Source organism: Manis pentadactyla, chromosome 16 (assembly GCF_030020395.1).
Source record: "Manis pentadactyla isolate mManPen7 chromosome 16, mManPen7.hap1, whole genome shotgun sequence".
Taxonomy (NCBI): domain Eukaryota; kingdom Metazoa; phylum Chordata; class Mammalia; order Pholidota; family Manidae; genus Manis; species Manis pentadactyla.
This window is the reverse complement of record NC_080034.1, coordinates 71,486,739-71,501,006: the sequence shown is the minus strand read 5'-3', so window position 1 is coordinate 71,501,006 and position 14,268 is coordinate 71,486,739. Positions and strand designations below refer to the sequence as shown.

The window sequence follows — 14,268 nt, the reverse complement described above, 5'->3', positions numbered from 1 at the left end:
GCCCCGGAAGATGACTGGTTAGCCAGAGACGGGTAAGATTCCTCAAGGGAGGAACAACCTAAGACAGGCACAGTCGCAGGGGGGCCATCAGGTGAGAAATTGGGGATCAACAGAGATGCGGCTTAGAACTTCACCCCCCCTGTTTTGAGAGAAATCTTCTGCATACATGGATGTTTTGTCACCCTTGTCTAGATTGGATTAACACTCAGTCTACAGGCACAGACCTGATCATCTACATTTGCCCTCTTAGAGCACTAAATTGTTTTCTACCTTTATCTTGCATCTACCTACCACTCCAGCATTTTATCTAAAAAAAAGATAATAATAATAAGGGAGAAATGTGGGATTCACATATAAATCAAGTATAAAAATCAAATCTGACTTGATTGTTTATAGTTCATGATGCGTGATCAAAACTGAAAGTTTCTGTTATATCACTGCCCTTGCCCTGTTCCCCATGTAAGAACTTATTCACTATGTAAGAAGTTGTTCACCATGTAAGAACTTGTTCGTTATGCTTCAGAAGATTGGAGACTGTTGAGAATTAGGCTTGGGGTGGATTAATGATTGTGCATTGAGTCCCCTATACAGAATTTTATTGTTAACCACCATTGGATCAAGAAATATGAGAGATGCCCTCTCAAACAAACAAACAAAATGAACTCAAAATTGATCATAAGCCAACATGTGAAGTGTAAGAGTTTCAGAAGAGAACACAGAACTATTCAGGAGTAGGAGAAGGGGAAGAGTTCTTGGCACCAAAGCGCAATGCATAAATTAAAGATTGATAAATGGGATTATCTCAAAATGCAAATTAAAAGCATAAATACATACCAGTAGACTAACCCATTCAATGGCTACATTTAAAGACTAATAATAACAAACGTTGGCAAGAGTTTGAAGCATTTGGAACTCTCAACATTGCAAGTGGGAATATGAGACAATACAAGCACTTTAGAAATTCCTAAAAATAAACACTGTATCTCCTAGCAATCCCACTTCTTAGTACTTACCTAAGACAAATGGAAAACTATACCCACATGGAAATGCCTCAAATGTTCATAGTGGCTTCATTCACAATAGCCCGAAACTAGAAATAATACCCACTAACTGGAGAGTGGATTTTGAAAAGTGGTACATCTCTGTAAGGAAATACCACTTTCTAATAAAAAGAAAAAGAAGTGTTGATACACACATTATCAATGAATCTTAAACTAATTAGGCTGAAAGAAAGAAGTCAGATGAAATAGTGTACATATTGCATGGTTCCCATTTTATAAATTTACAGGAAAAGAAAACTACGTTGTCAAAAAGCAAATTACTAGTTGCCTGTGGCCAGGAGTAGAGAGAAAACTGCACTGTAAAGGGGCAGAAGGAATCATTGGGAGGTAATCGAAATGCTTTTTGCTTGATTGTGATTGTAGATTCATAATTGAATAATATATGTAAATGTGATCAAATTGTACACTTTAAGTGGATGTGTTTATTATTCTGAAGTTTATTATACTTCAGAATAGGTTTTTTTGAAATCCCCAAACTTGAGGTTGGAATATATTGGCTCTTTCTCATGTGATGGCATTGTTCTTCAGTTTGATTAGTGTGTGGATTACATGCATGTATACATTTGTCTAAACCCCTCAAACTCTGTACCTAAGATTTATGCGTTTTACTATATGCAAGTATGCTTCAAAAAAAGAAAAATCTCAGTAAGTTGGCAAATCATTCAGTGAAAGCTGACTTTTGGTGGAATGGGTTCCCTCATTTACTTATTTACTGCTCCCCTCCCTATTAAACCATCCTGAAGTATATAAACTCAAAACAAAAATGGGAGCAACAAAAGGAACATAAAGACAGCAACGATATAAAGGCACAAGTGAGACTTGATCACACGTCCTATTAAGACCTGAACACGGGCCGGTGGACAGGGGACTCTGGTTGTCAGTGAGACAGGAAGTCCAGTTACTTAGACAGCTCAGTGTCCACAAGGCACAGTGAACACAGACCAGTTGCTCATGAGACGTTTAGCTATACTTTGGAGTATCATTTATGAAGAGTAATGGGAATATTGAAATAGAAACTCACATTTAAATAAAATTTCATAATCTTAAAAAAATTCTGAATAATGGAAACATTCTAAAATCAATTCATTTGAGGTAATTTTTCTAATCTTGAAATACTTGAAAGTAATAAATTTATTTGCCATTTTCCTCAAGTATTTCTCCATCTTCTATGTTAACTTGGTTCTGGAAGAAAACTTTACTACTCTTTGCCTTTTCCATGTTACTTAGAGGCCACTTCAGACCTGCCTGGTCTCCAGTCGGGCTTCTTTCCCTCACATCCAGGCAGTCCTCTCTCCAAGAAAAGAGCCTCATTATTTACCTGCTTTTCTAGCTCTAGTTCTCAGGCCCTAAGTCAGACCATCTTTATTTGTTAAGTGGACATTTGAGACAACTTTCTGTCCCGACCTCTGCATCCTTTTTCAGACTCATCACCTACTCAGGGTGACGTTCTGGGATCGCCTGAGTCAGTGACCCGAGTCTGAGGTCCCAGTTAGAGATGCTTGTCCTTTGAGGAGAGGACGCTCTCCCACTTAACCTCTGTAGAGAATGTGCCTGTATAGAGTAGGTGCCTCAAGTGTCTTAAGTAGCGGAAACTGTCTTTATGATGACGCATCACAGCCTAATAGTATACTGGTATGTGTTACAGTGTAGAGTGAACTTTACTCATTTACTATGATTATTTCATTCAGTCTGAAAAAACATAAACCTTTTCTTCTCTCTCACCATAGTATTTATAGAAATGAATGTGTTACTGCTAGTGATTTAAATTAGTAACTGTAGAAAGGAGAATTATAATGGTATAAAAGGCTTGATCTGTCACCATCTCTATCTTCTTAGTCATCTTTTTTCACTTTATCCTGTTTCTTTTAGATCTTAAAGATTATTTTCAGGAACCATTTACTATCTTAGTCTTAGAAATTAAGGAAAGAATAAACTCCATTTTATGCATAATTTCTGAATGATGTAAAAGCATAGGAATCAAATGATATAAATTGTATTTGCCTTTTCTAAGGAAAAGTTTATTGACAAAAAATACTTCTTTTTTTCATCACCCACAGTTGTTTTGAGTGTTGAGTGAATTAAAGTTTTAATACAAGCTTGAGATTTTCCTAACAATCCAGTTCTCATTTTATGAAATCCCGGAGTCAGAAGATAGCCGGTTACATGAATCGCCCTTAGATAGTATTTATTTATAAATGCCAAAAGCAAAAATGTAAATGATGTCATTTGTCAGGTGAATTTTGGACATCAACATAATCTGTACCTTTTTGGACACAGGTATATTTTCCTAGCTGAATAAAATATAACTGTGTAAAAATTGTAACTGGATAAAAAAAATGATTAATTGATGGAACCCTTGAAATTCAGTCAAAAGCTCCCCATGCTGGTGAACATAAAGCTGTTCTGCTGGCTTCCTTCTTAGTGTTTCATGGTGTAAAAATGCAGTTAGTACAAGTGCTGATCCCACTGACTTCATTTGAAATCTCAGCAAAAATTCTCTCGTCAGAATTATTATTTAAAATAGGAATTACTGAACAGATTTAGTTTAGATATTTTTTTGACATGTAGACACTGAGTATATGCATTGGTTTTTTTCTGTAACCCTGCCATAGCATCATCTTGACTGTGCTTTCATGCCTGAATATTGTGATGAGTAGCAAGTATAAAAATGTCTTTGTAATATCAGTGAAGTACATGTAGTGGCTAATACCCCAGGTTTTAGAGAGAGACAGTCCTGGGTTCAAATCACACATTTCTGTTCCTTATTGCCAGGGCACCTCAGGAAACGATTTAACCTCACTTGGTGTGTGATTCCCTCAATGGTAATACAGGGACAGTAAAACCCACCTTCCTAGGTAAAATGATTATGAAGATTAAAGTAAAGAGTGCATTCAAAATGCCTCGGACAAAGCACGGTGCTTGGACTGTGGGGTCTAACTGTCCTCCATGATGGGGGAAGAGCAGTGCTTGTGTCCATGGCACCCACTGTGTGAGGTCATCATGTGCCATGATTCTGAGCCTGGCACCACAGCATAAAGGGCAGTCAGGACTGCTGGCTCTGGCTGCAGAAGTGCCCAGAGTGGTTCAGGTGAATCCTGCTTTGAGATTCTTTGAAGGAATAAGAAACATTTAAAAATTTTCTTAACGTTCACAGCAAAGGAATTCTCTGTCAAAAAAGAAGTATAAGGTAATTTAAAATTGTTTTAGAAAGGTTACTTTGAAAGGATGCTTTTCCTATGTCTGGAAATACTACTTTGGACTCCAAATAAGGTCATGTAACAGTGTATTTGTTTTGATTGCCTTACGGAGGACAACCAGCTCTTCTTTATTACCTATGCATTAAGCAGGCTTCTTCCTGTAATACACTAGCGTTATGCTTTTGTATGTTTCCATAAACCTTTTTTTTCTTCTCTCTCACCGTAGTATTTATAGAAATGAATGTGTTACTGAAAGATTTAAATTAGTAACTGTAGAAAGGAGAATTATAACGGTATAAAAGGCTTGATCTGTCACCATCTCTATCTTCTTAGTCATCTTTTTTCTCTTTATCCTGTTTCTTTTAGATCTTAAAGATTATTTTCAAGAACCATTTACTATCTTAGTCTTAGAAATAAAGAAAAAAAGAATAAACTTTTTATGCATAATTTCTGAATGATGAAAAAGCATAGGAATCAAATGATATAAATTTAATTTGCTTTTTCTAAGGAAAAGCTTACTGAGAAAAAATACTACTTTTTTTCGTCACCCACAATTGTTTTGACTGTTGAGTGAATTAAAGTTTTAATACTAGGTTGAGATTTTCCTAACAATCCATTTCTCATTTTATGAAATCCTGGAGTTAGAAGATAGCCCAATACATGAAACACCTTAGAAAGTATTTATTTATAAATGCCAAAAGCAAAATATAAATGATGTCATTTGTCAGGTGAATTTTGGACATCAACATAATCTGTACCTTTTTGGACACAGGTATATTTTCCTATCTGAATAAAATATAACTGTGTAAAAATTATTACTGGATAAAAAAAAGATTAATTGATGGAACCCTTGAAATTCAGTCAAAATCTCCCCATGCTGGTGAACATAAAGCTGTTCTGCTGGCTTCCTTCTTAGTGTTTCATGGTGTAAAAATGCAGTTAGTACAAGTGCTGATCCCACTGACTTCATTTGAAATCTCAGCAAAAATTCTCTCGTCAGAATTATTATTTAAAATAGGAATTACTGAACAGATTTAGTTTAGATATTTTTTTGACATGTAGACACTGAGTATATGCATTGGTTTTTTTCTGTAACCCTGCCATAGCATCATCTTGACTGTGCTTTCATGCCTGAATATTGTGATGAGTAGCAAGTATAAAAATGTCTTTGTAATATCAGTGAAGTACATGTAGTGGCTAATACCCCAGGTTTTAGAGAGAGACAGTCCTGGGTTCAAATCACACATTTCTGTTCCTTATTGCCAGGGCACCTCAGGAAACGATTTAACCTCACTTGGTGTGTGATTCCCTCAATGGTAATACAGGGACAGTAAAACCCACCTTCCTAGGTAAAATGATTATGAAGATTAAAGTAAAGAGTGCATTCAAAATGCCTCGGACAAAGCACGGTGCTTGGACTGTGGGGTCTAACTGTCCTCCATGATGGGGGAAGAGCAGTGCTTGTGTCCATGGCACCCACTGTGTGAGGTCATCATGTGCCATGATTCTGAGCCTGGCACCACAGCATAAAGGGCAGTCAGGACTGCTGGCTCTGGCTGCAGAAGTGCCCAGAGTGGTTCAGGTGAATCCTGCTTTGAGATTCTTTGAAGGAATAAGAAACATTTAAAAATTTTCTTAACGTTCACAGCAAAGGAATTCTCTGTCAAAAAAGAAGTATAAGGTAATTTAAAATTGTTTTAGAAAGGTTACTTTGAAAGGATGCTTTTCCTATGTCTGGAAATACTACTTTGGACTCCAAATAAGGTCATGTAACAGTGTATTTGTTTTGATTGCCTTACGGAGGACAACCAGCTCTTCTTTATTACCTATGCATTAAGCAGGCTTCTTCCTGTAATACACTAGCGTTATGCTTTTGTATGTTTCCATAAACCTTTTTTTTCTTCTCTCTCACCGTAGTATTTATAGAAATGAATGTGTTACTGAAAGATTTAAATTAGTAACTGTAGAAAGGAGAATTATAACGGTATAAAAGGCTTGATCTGTCACCATCTCTATCTTCTTAGTCATCTTTTTTCTCTTTATCCTGTTTCTTTTAGATCTTAAAGATTATTTTCAAGAACCATTTACTATCTTAGTCTTAGAAATAAAGAAAAAAAGAATAAACTTTTTATGCATAATTTCTGAATGATGAAAAAGCATAGGAATCAAATGATATAAATTTAATTTGCTTTTTCTAAGGAAAAGCTTACTGAGAAAAAATACTACTTTTTTTCGTCACCCACAATTGTTTTGACTGTTGAGTGAATTAAAGTTTTAATACTAGGTTGAGATTTTCCTAACAATCCATTTCTCATTTTATGAAATCCTGGAGTTAGAAGATAGCCCAATACATGAAACACCTTAGAAAGTATTTATTTATAAATGCCAAAAGCAAAATATAAATGATGTCATTTGTCAGGTGAATTTTGGACATCAACATAATCTGTACCTTTTTGGACACAGGTATATTTTCCTATCTGAATAAAATATAACTGTGTAAAAATTATTACTGGATAAAAAAAAGATTAATTGATGGAACCCTTGAAATTCAGTCAAAATCTCCCCATGCTGGTGAACATAAAGCTGTTCTGCTGGCTTCCTTCTTAGTGTTTCATGGTGTAAAAATGCAGTTAGTACAAGTGCTGATCCCACTGACTTCATTTGAAATCTCAGCAAAAATTCTCTCGTCAGAATTATTATTTAAAATAGGAATTACTGAACAGATTTAGTTTAGATATTTTTTTGACATGTAGACACTGAGTATATGCATTGGTTTTTTTCTGTAACCCTGCCATAGCATCATCTTGACTGTGCTTTCATGCCTGAATATTGTGATGAGTAGCAAGTATAAAAATGTCTTTGTAATATCAGTGAAGTACATGTAGTGGCTAATACCCCAGGTTTTAGAGAGAGACAGTCCTGGGTTCAAATCACACATTTCTGTTCCTTATTGCCAGGGCACCTCAGGAAACGATTTAACCTCACTTGGTGTGTGATTCCCTCAATGGTAATACAGGGACAGTAAAACCCACCTTCCTAGGTAAAATGATTACGAAGATTAAAGTAAAGAGTGCATTCAAAATGCCTCGGACAAAGCACGGTGCTTGGACTGTGGGGTCTAACTGTCCTCCATGATGGGGAAAGAGCAGTGCTTGTGTCCATGGCACCCACTCTATGAGGTCATCATATGCCATGATTCTGAGCCTGGCACCACAGCATAAAGGGCGGTCAGGACTGCTGGCTCTGGCTGCAGAAGTGCCCAGAGTGGTTCAGGCTGAATCCTGCTTTGAGATTCTTTGAAGGAATAAGAAACATTTAAAAATTTTCTTAACGTTCACAGCAAAGGAATTCTCTGTCAAGAAAGGAGTATAAGGTAATTTAAAATTGTTTTGGAAAGGTTATTTTGAAAGGATGCTTTTCCTATGTGTGGACATGCTACTTTGGACTCCAAATAAGGTCATGTAACAGTGTATTTGTTTTGATGCCTTACGGAGGACAGCCAGCTCTTGATTATTACCTATGCACTAAGCAGGCTTCTTCCTGTAATACACTAGCGTTATGCTGGTGTATATGTTCCCATGAGGAGACTTAAAGTGGGAAATCTGAAATATCACAAAAGTAGACAAAAGAATGTACATCATGTACCTATCATCAGCTTTAGAAATTATCATATGAACAATATTGTTTTACATATATTCCCATCTACTCCTCCTCTTCCATAATCTGATGAAGCAAATCTTAGACATTGTACTTCATCTGCAAGTGTGTCTAAAAGATAAGAATTCTTGTTTTCTACAAAAGTATGAGAATAGCATTATCATAATTTAAAATGATAACTTCTTGATATCATCAAATATCAGACATTGTTCAAAATTTTCATTGTTTAAATTCTTAACTGTCAGAATTTCCGGACAGTTTGTCTATTTGAATCAAAATCTAGGTAAGATCCAAACATTGGGCATGTTTGATACATGCTTTAAGGCCCCTTTAGTCTTCCCACAGTGTTTTCACTTCTTGAAATTTGTTTGTTGAATAAACTGGGTAATTTGTGGGATTTCCTTCAGACTGGATTTTGCCGTGTAGTTTAATATATACGGCAAGTAAATTTTCCCCGTTAAGTTTTAGTGATTTAATCTGGAGGCTTAATCATTTCCAGGTTTTGTTTTTTGGGAGGGGGAGGATTAGTTTATAGGTGATGAAGTGAACCTCCTTCTGTCGGTCCAGTTGTCTCCCTTTTTTGGTGATTGGCAACCATTCAAATGTAAAGCTTAGATCCATTAATCCATGAGATATTGCAAAATGGTAATAGTCTGACTCTTACATTCCTTCTTGATTTATTAGCTGTGTTTTTTCTATAAAGAGAGTCTTTTGTTTGTTATTTGGATAGCTTCATGTTTGGTTGAACTGATGCTCCTGAGAGCAATCCGTAGAGGTGTCATCACTCAACTAATCTTTTCAAATACCCGCCAACTTTACAGTCATTATGGTTCAGAAATGGTGATTAAGATGTATGTCTATATATGTTTATAGGTCCAGGTATATATCTGTCAGTGTATTTAAAGTTGAAATAATTAAAGTAAGAATACGAAATATATACCAAAAGCCATGAACAATTCTAAATGTAACTTGAATTAGAAACTAAAATTTTTAAAGGTTACAACAGCTTTATAAAAATTAATATGTGTAGGTTTCCCTAGAATTTTCTGACATATTGATCACTTGTGTTTATTTTGTTGATAATATTTTATTTCTATAAAATGTTACTTAACAGGGAATGCAGTGGTGTCCTTTGAAAGAAGAGGATGCCATTCCCCGTGTGAGGGCAATGGAAGCTCATGGGGGACGACCACCGGATCCAGAGGGAGAGCGACCAGGAGAGGATACCAGCGTGAGACAGCGGAGCGGTCGGCCTCCTGATGTTGGCGGTGCTGAATGTGTAGATAACACAGATGGCAAATTGCTAAGACAACTGCAAGCTCAAGGTAGGGAACGTGTATCCGTCACTGTAAGAACTGTACTAAAATGTGTTAAGTATTTCTACATGTATTTGACATAGGAATGATTGATAACTACTCTCAGTTTCTAAAAGGTAGGTGATTGTGTTCAAATAAAATGAGAAAATAAGGAGTCCCACTGGTAACTGGAGTTCTTTGATTTAATAAGCGCCTTTCAAGAATCATACTCGTAAACACATCATGCCCTGTGTGTTTAGAATTACAAAGGTAGGTGATGAACTTTTCAGGCTGGAAACTCATTTGAACAGCTCCCAATTCCTTGCGGTGGTACAAGGGAGTAACTCCAAAATATGTGGATCTGTGGAGTAAATTTTCAGTCAAAGAACTCCAATTAGTGGCAAGTCTTAGTTTGGGTTCTTCTGTAGCCTGGATATATAACATTTATTTTCAAAATGCCCAACTAATAAACTTAGGTCAAAAAGTATCTTAAGATCACCAGAAAGTATCATTCATCAAGTACAACGTGCTCAAAGTAACCTCAAATGTGTTCATGATTCAAAATTATCATGAATTATCAACATGAAGTTCCCATGCTGTGTCTCACACAGAGAATGCTGACTAAAATAAAATAGTTCTGCTATGAAGTTTGAATTAACTAGTTACAAGTGTGAAGCCTCTTGAGGCTGTCTCGATATCTATCAATGTGTTCATGTCTTATATTCATAAGCATATATATATAAATGTATATCAATACATGCTTGTATCATAAACATAATATCCATAAGGGTTTAATAATAAAAACTGACTTAAAAGACTGACAGGATTTTACTACTTCTCATAGTTTTTTTTTTCGGAAGGGAAAGCTTGACTGACTTCTATTTATTGTATACACCAGTATAATACTGACTTCTCTGTAGCTCTGTTGTTTTCATTATAAAACAAGTATGCATGATGAAAGCTCATAGAGCATAATGCTTTCAAATAAGACATTGACTCTCACTGACTTTAAAATGAAAGACACTCACAAGTTGGATCATAATTAATAGGTTTTTGGTAGTCTACCTAGAAGTGTGTACATACACTCACAGACACACATTGAAGCACATACTTATGTGTACACGTACATATGTGATGTTCATATATGTATATGTTCTTTTTGATTTCTAAAATAAATGAACTTACTGGTGTATATACCATTCAGCTTTGTTTTTTTGCACTTAATTTTTCTTGAGCATCTTTCTATACAGCACTTAAAAATCAACCTTACACTTCCAGTGGCTGAATAGTAGGTGAGGCAAAGTATGGCTCTACCATACTTCACTTACTCAGTCTCCTTCGATGAGTGTTGCAGCTTTTTTCCTGATCTTTGCTATCGCAAACAATGCTGCAATAAAAACATTACACATATCTTCATTCTTTGACGGGTATGGCTATCCACAGTATAAAATTTTAGAGATAGAATCTCTACTCCAAGGGTATGTGCATTTTCAATTTTGGTAGAAAGCAGGCAAATATTGTCTCCAAAGAGGTTGTTCCAATTCATACTTCCACCAGTGGCATATAAGTTAACTGCCTGGCCTGTAACTTAATGTCCTGTAAGTCTTTGTCTCCTTTAGTACGTTAATTTAGTACTTTATATGTTATTTCATTGGGGTACTATTAAGACCTTAATCTCTCCTAAATAGTTAGTAGAGGAGGTTTAAAAAATGTTAATATATGAAGATATATACATACATGATGAATTTTTAAAATTAGTATTGTCAATAAACCACTGACTTTTCTGAAGAATGTATAATAGTGGGAAGTGTTCATTTTTTACATAAAATAGGAAAGCTTGAAATTAACTGATAACCAAAGCAAGGGATTTTCACGCCTGTTTTGCATGTCTATCACAAGTACCATTCATACATGGTATTCAAAATGGCAACTTCAGATTTGCAAAATTAACTAATTTTATTTTAAGAAAATAGAAGGTAATCACTCAACTTTTGCCCAGTGTTTTCTCCCGTTTTAGATTTCAAATTGGTCTGTATTCTATGACGTAGCTCTCCCTTCTATTATATTGCATTTTGTAAGTTATGTTACCTTTGACCTATGTACATGTTTTTTCTCAACATGTATATAAATATCAAATAGTTAATGTAAGTAAATGTTATTAATATATACAAGTATATTTGGTATAATATGCATGTTCTTTCTTGGGAAGGAAAGAAAGTAGAAATGAGTCACCTTGTGACCCCTTTTATTCTGAAAGACTTCTACATTAACGCTTTGGGGTGTTGTCAGAGGAGATTCTAGAAGTTTCTGTCATATTTTGTTATCCTAGTTGGACTCATCTAGGCTTGTAAAGCGACTTAATTTGAAGGAAGGTTTAGAACAATAAAATAAAATGTGGATTTTGAATGTGAAATGAGAGCCCTCTATCTTCTCAGAATAGAGATAAGAATCTGACAGTTTGCATATAAAAGAGACTTTCAAACTATATAAACAAATTAGCTTGTTAATTGGCCAATACTGTTAATATCTCAAATGCTCTAATATATCTACTAATATACCAGTCAATTTTATTGATCATAGAATCTGAAATGCCATTGCTGTACAATGATTCATTGTTTTAAGATAGGCCACTGCAGAAGGAAAGTGCTGCCAATTGTTAGATACATTCTGGTTTAGACAAGTTTAAACACTTTATTTGAAAAGTAAACTTTTCTTTTTGATATCTAAGAAAGTAATTTCCTAAAGCATAAAAGATACTTGTCAAGTTACCATTTCAAAAGTTAGTCATCACAGATAATATATTCAACAGTCATAAACCAAATAAATGAGATGCTGGTAGTAGCTCATTCCTCAGAGCCTGGGTGAAGTTTCTGTGCCTCTTAACTTCTCGTACTTCCTCCGTAGTGTGCCTGATTCTTTAACCTATTTTTCCCATCTTCTCTAACTGCTCATAATAAAAAATTTTAAGCTATATGAATTTTTAATGACTTACCAAAATTATGTCTTCCTTGCTCAAGTGAAAAGATAGCGAGTTGAACTTTTTAGTGTTTTTCTGTCCCAAGGGTTTAAAAATAAAAGTTAACTGTGCACTTGTGTAGAGTTTGAAATTGCTGATAAATTCACACAGAAATACATACCATATACATTACAGAGTTTCTCAGCTGTCGCAGAACACTATGGTTCAGTCCTTTTTAAAATCTCCAGGCATTTAAATTTTCTTAAAGGTTCATAGGACTAGTAGCATATATAGACCTGGAGTCAGAAAGACATGGGTTTATATCTTGGCTCTGCAATTTAACCTCTATGAGCCTTAGTTATTTCATTTGTAACCTGTGTGTAATGTTGCATATCCTGTAAGGTTGTTATGAAGATTAAACAAGATCATGTACATTTAATATGGCAGGTCAATAAATGATTATTAGTAGAGTTCAAGTGATTTGGGTTCTATTCGAGCATATTCATTACTAGTGAGAATATAATATATAGGTTTCTTAAAACTCTTCATCTGCTACAAAATTTAAAGCAATATCTAATGTTAAGTATTCTAGAGTGATTTTGTAAATGATGTTATGATAGACCACTTTTATAGTTAGAAGTATTCTGACCAAGTTTGCCAGCAGAAGAAAGCATGACATTACAAGCTTTCTGTATCAGTCACCTATTGCCACAGTAATGCTGGGAAACAAGCACCCGCAAAACTCAGTGGTGAACAATGCCACGTGGTAATCGGTCAGGCTGATAGAGTCCACCGCAGGTAAGGTAGGCAGCTCTACTGATCTTACCTGGCTTTGTTCACGTGTGTGGAGTCAGCTGACTCCCTGTGTTCCAGCCTCTGGCAGCGTAGCCTTAACATGTCCTGATGATAAAGGTCAAGACAGAAGAGTGAAACTACACTTGTACAAGTTCAGAGCACACTCTGAAACATGCACTTGCAGTTACAACTGCTAACATCCTGGTGTCCAAAGACCACGTGTCTGAAGTTAGTATCAAGGGACAAGAAAGTAGATTTCACTTCTTGATGAAAGGAACTACAAAGTCCCGTTTGCAAGTAACATGGATAAAGGGAGGAATGAGGAATTGGGGCCACTAAGTATGTAGATCTCTCCCAGTTTCATACATTTGTCCTTGAAAATAATGAGAACTAGATTGTCCTTAAACCTTGTTGATATTCTGTATTGTTTTTATTTAGATTTAGTCCCTCTGTTTCATAAATGCAATTATCACTGGATTCAGAAACTACCATTTTTATAGCTGAGTGAAATACCATGTTTGGAGGGGGGGCTTTGTATTCTATTTTGAGTTCTTTTGCTTTATTGTTATTTTTAAGACTAAAGCTAAATCATTCTTTTTCCATATTAGCAGCTAGTTTCCTCCTAAACAGGGATTATGTGAAATGTGAAAAAAAAAGTACTTAAATTAGCTTCTGTGATGAGGATTAAGAGAAGCATCATTTTTGTGTGCTTCTGTGTATGGGGCTGTATGTGATGAAAAAGTTGGGCAATTTCTAAAGGAAGTAAGCGTGGTATTTTCTGCCACACCATTTTTCTACCTGGTATCTAAAAAATTTTCTTAAAAAGTATGTCCTTTACATGATGCCATTCACATAGATAATTGTTTTTAGGTTAACAGGTAAAGTTGTTAAAAGTATTCCTTGAAATTTTGTGTTTTTCAGAAAAAGCCCAACAAGCAGCACAAATAAAGCTTTTGAGAAAACTCCAAAAGCAGGAACAGGCTCACATTGCCAAAGAAGCTAAAAAACAACAAGGTGAGTGAGTTAAACGAAAACATAAACTTGAAGAGTGAGTACTGGGAGTTCACAGGAGGCTTCTCTTCTTTGTTCCTTTTCTGACGATACCTGTGTTTTGGCTTTTCATCATAGCAATAATGGCTGCTGAGGAGAAGCGACAGCAAAAAGAGCAGATAAAGATTATGAAACAACAGGTATGTTCATGCACTCAACCGGTTTTATAACATAGGTGGTACTTTGGGAGTCAATTTACTTATGTATATATGTACATTATTCTTATTTTGATTTCTGAAATAACTTTCATACTTGTT

General features: G+C 35.4%; 1 protein-coding gene across 1 annotated transcript in view; it reads left to right on the top strand.

Moving 5' to 3' along the window:
- The first annotated feature begins 9,032 nt into the window (after positions 1–9,032).
- Positions 9,033–14,268, top strand: part of LOC130681276 (bromodomain adjacent to zinc finger domain protein 2B-like) — an 81,740-nt gene continuing 76,504 nt past the window's right edge. The window contains exons 1-3 of the mRNA XM_057493913.1: positions 9,033–9,240; positions 13,883–13,975; positions 14,090–14,151. Of these exons, the coding sequence (XP_057349896.1) occupies positions 9,033–9,240; positions 13,883–13,975; positions 14,090–14,151 (363 nt within the window). The remainder of the gene's footprint in view (positions 9,241–13,882; positions 13,976–14,089; positions 14,152–14,268) is intronic.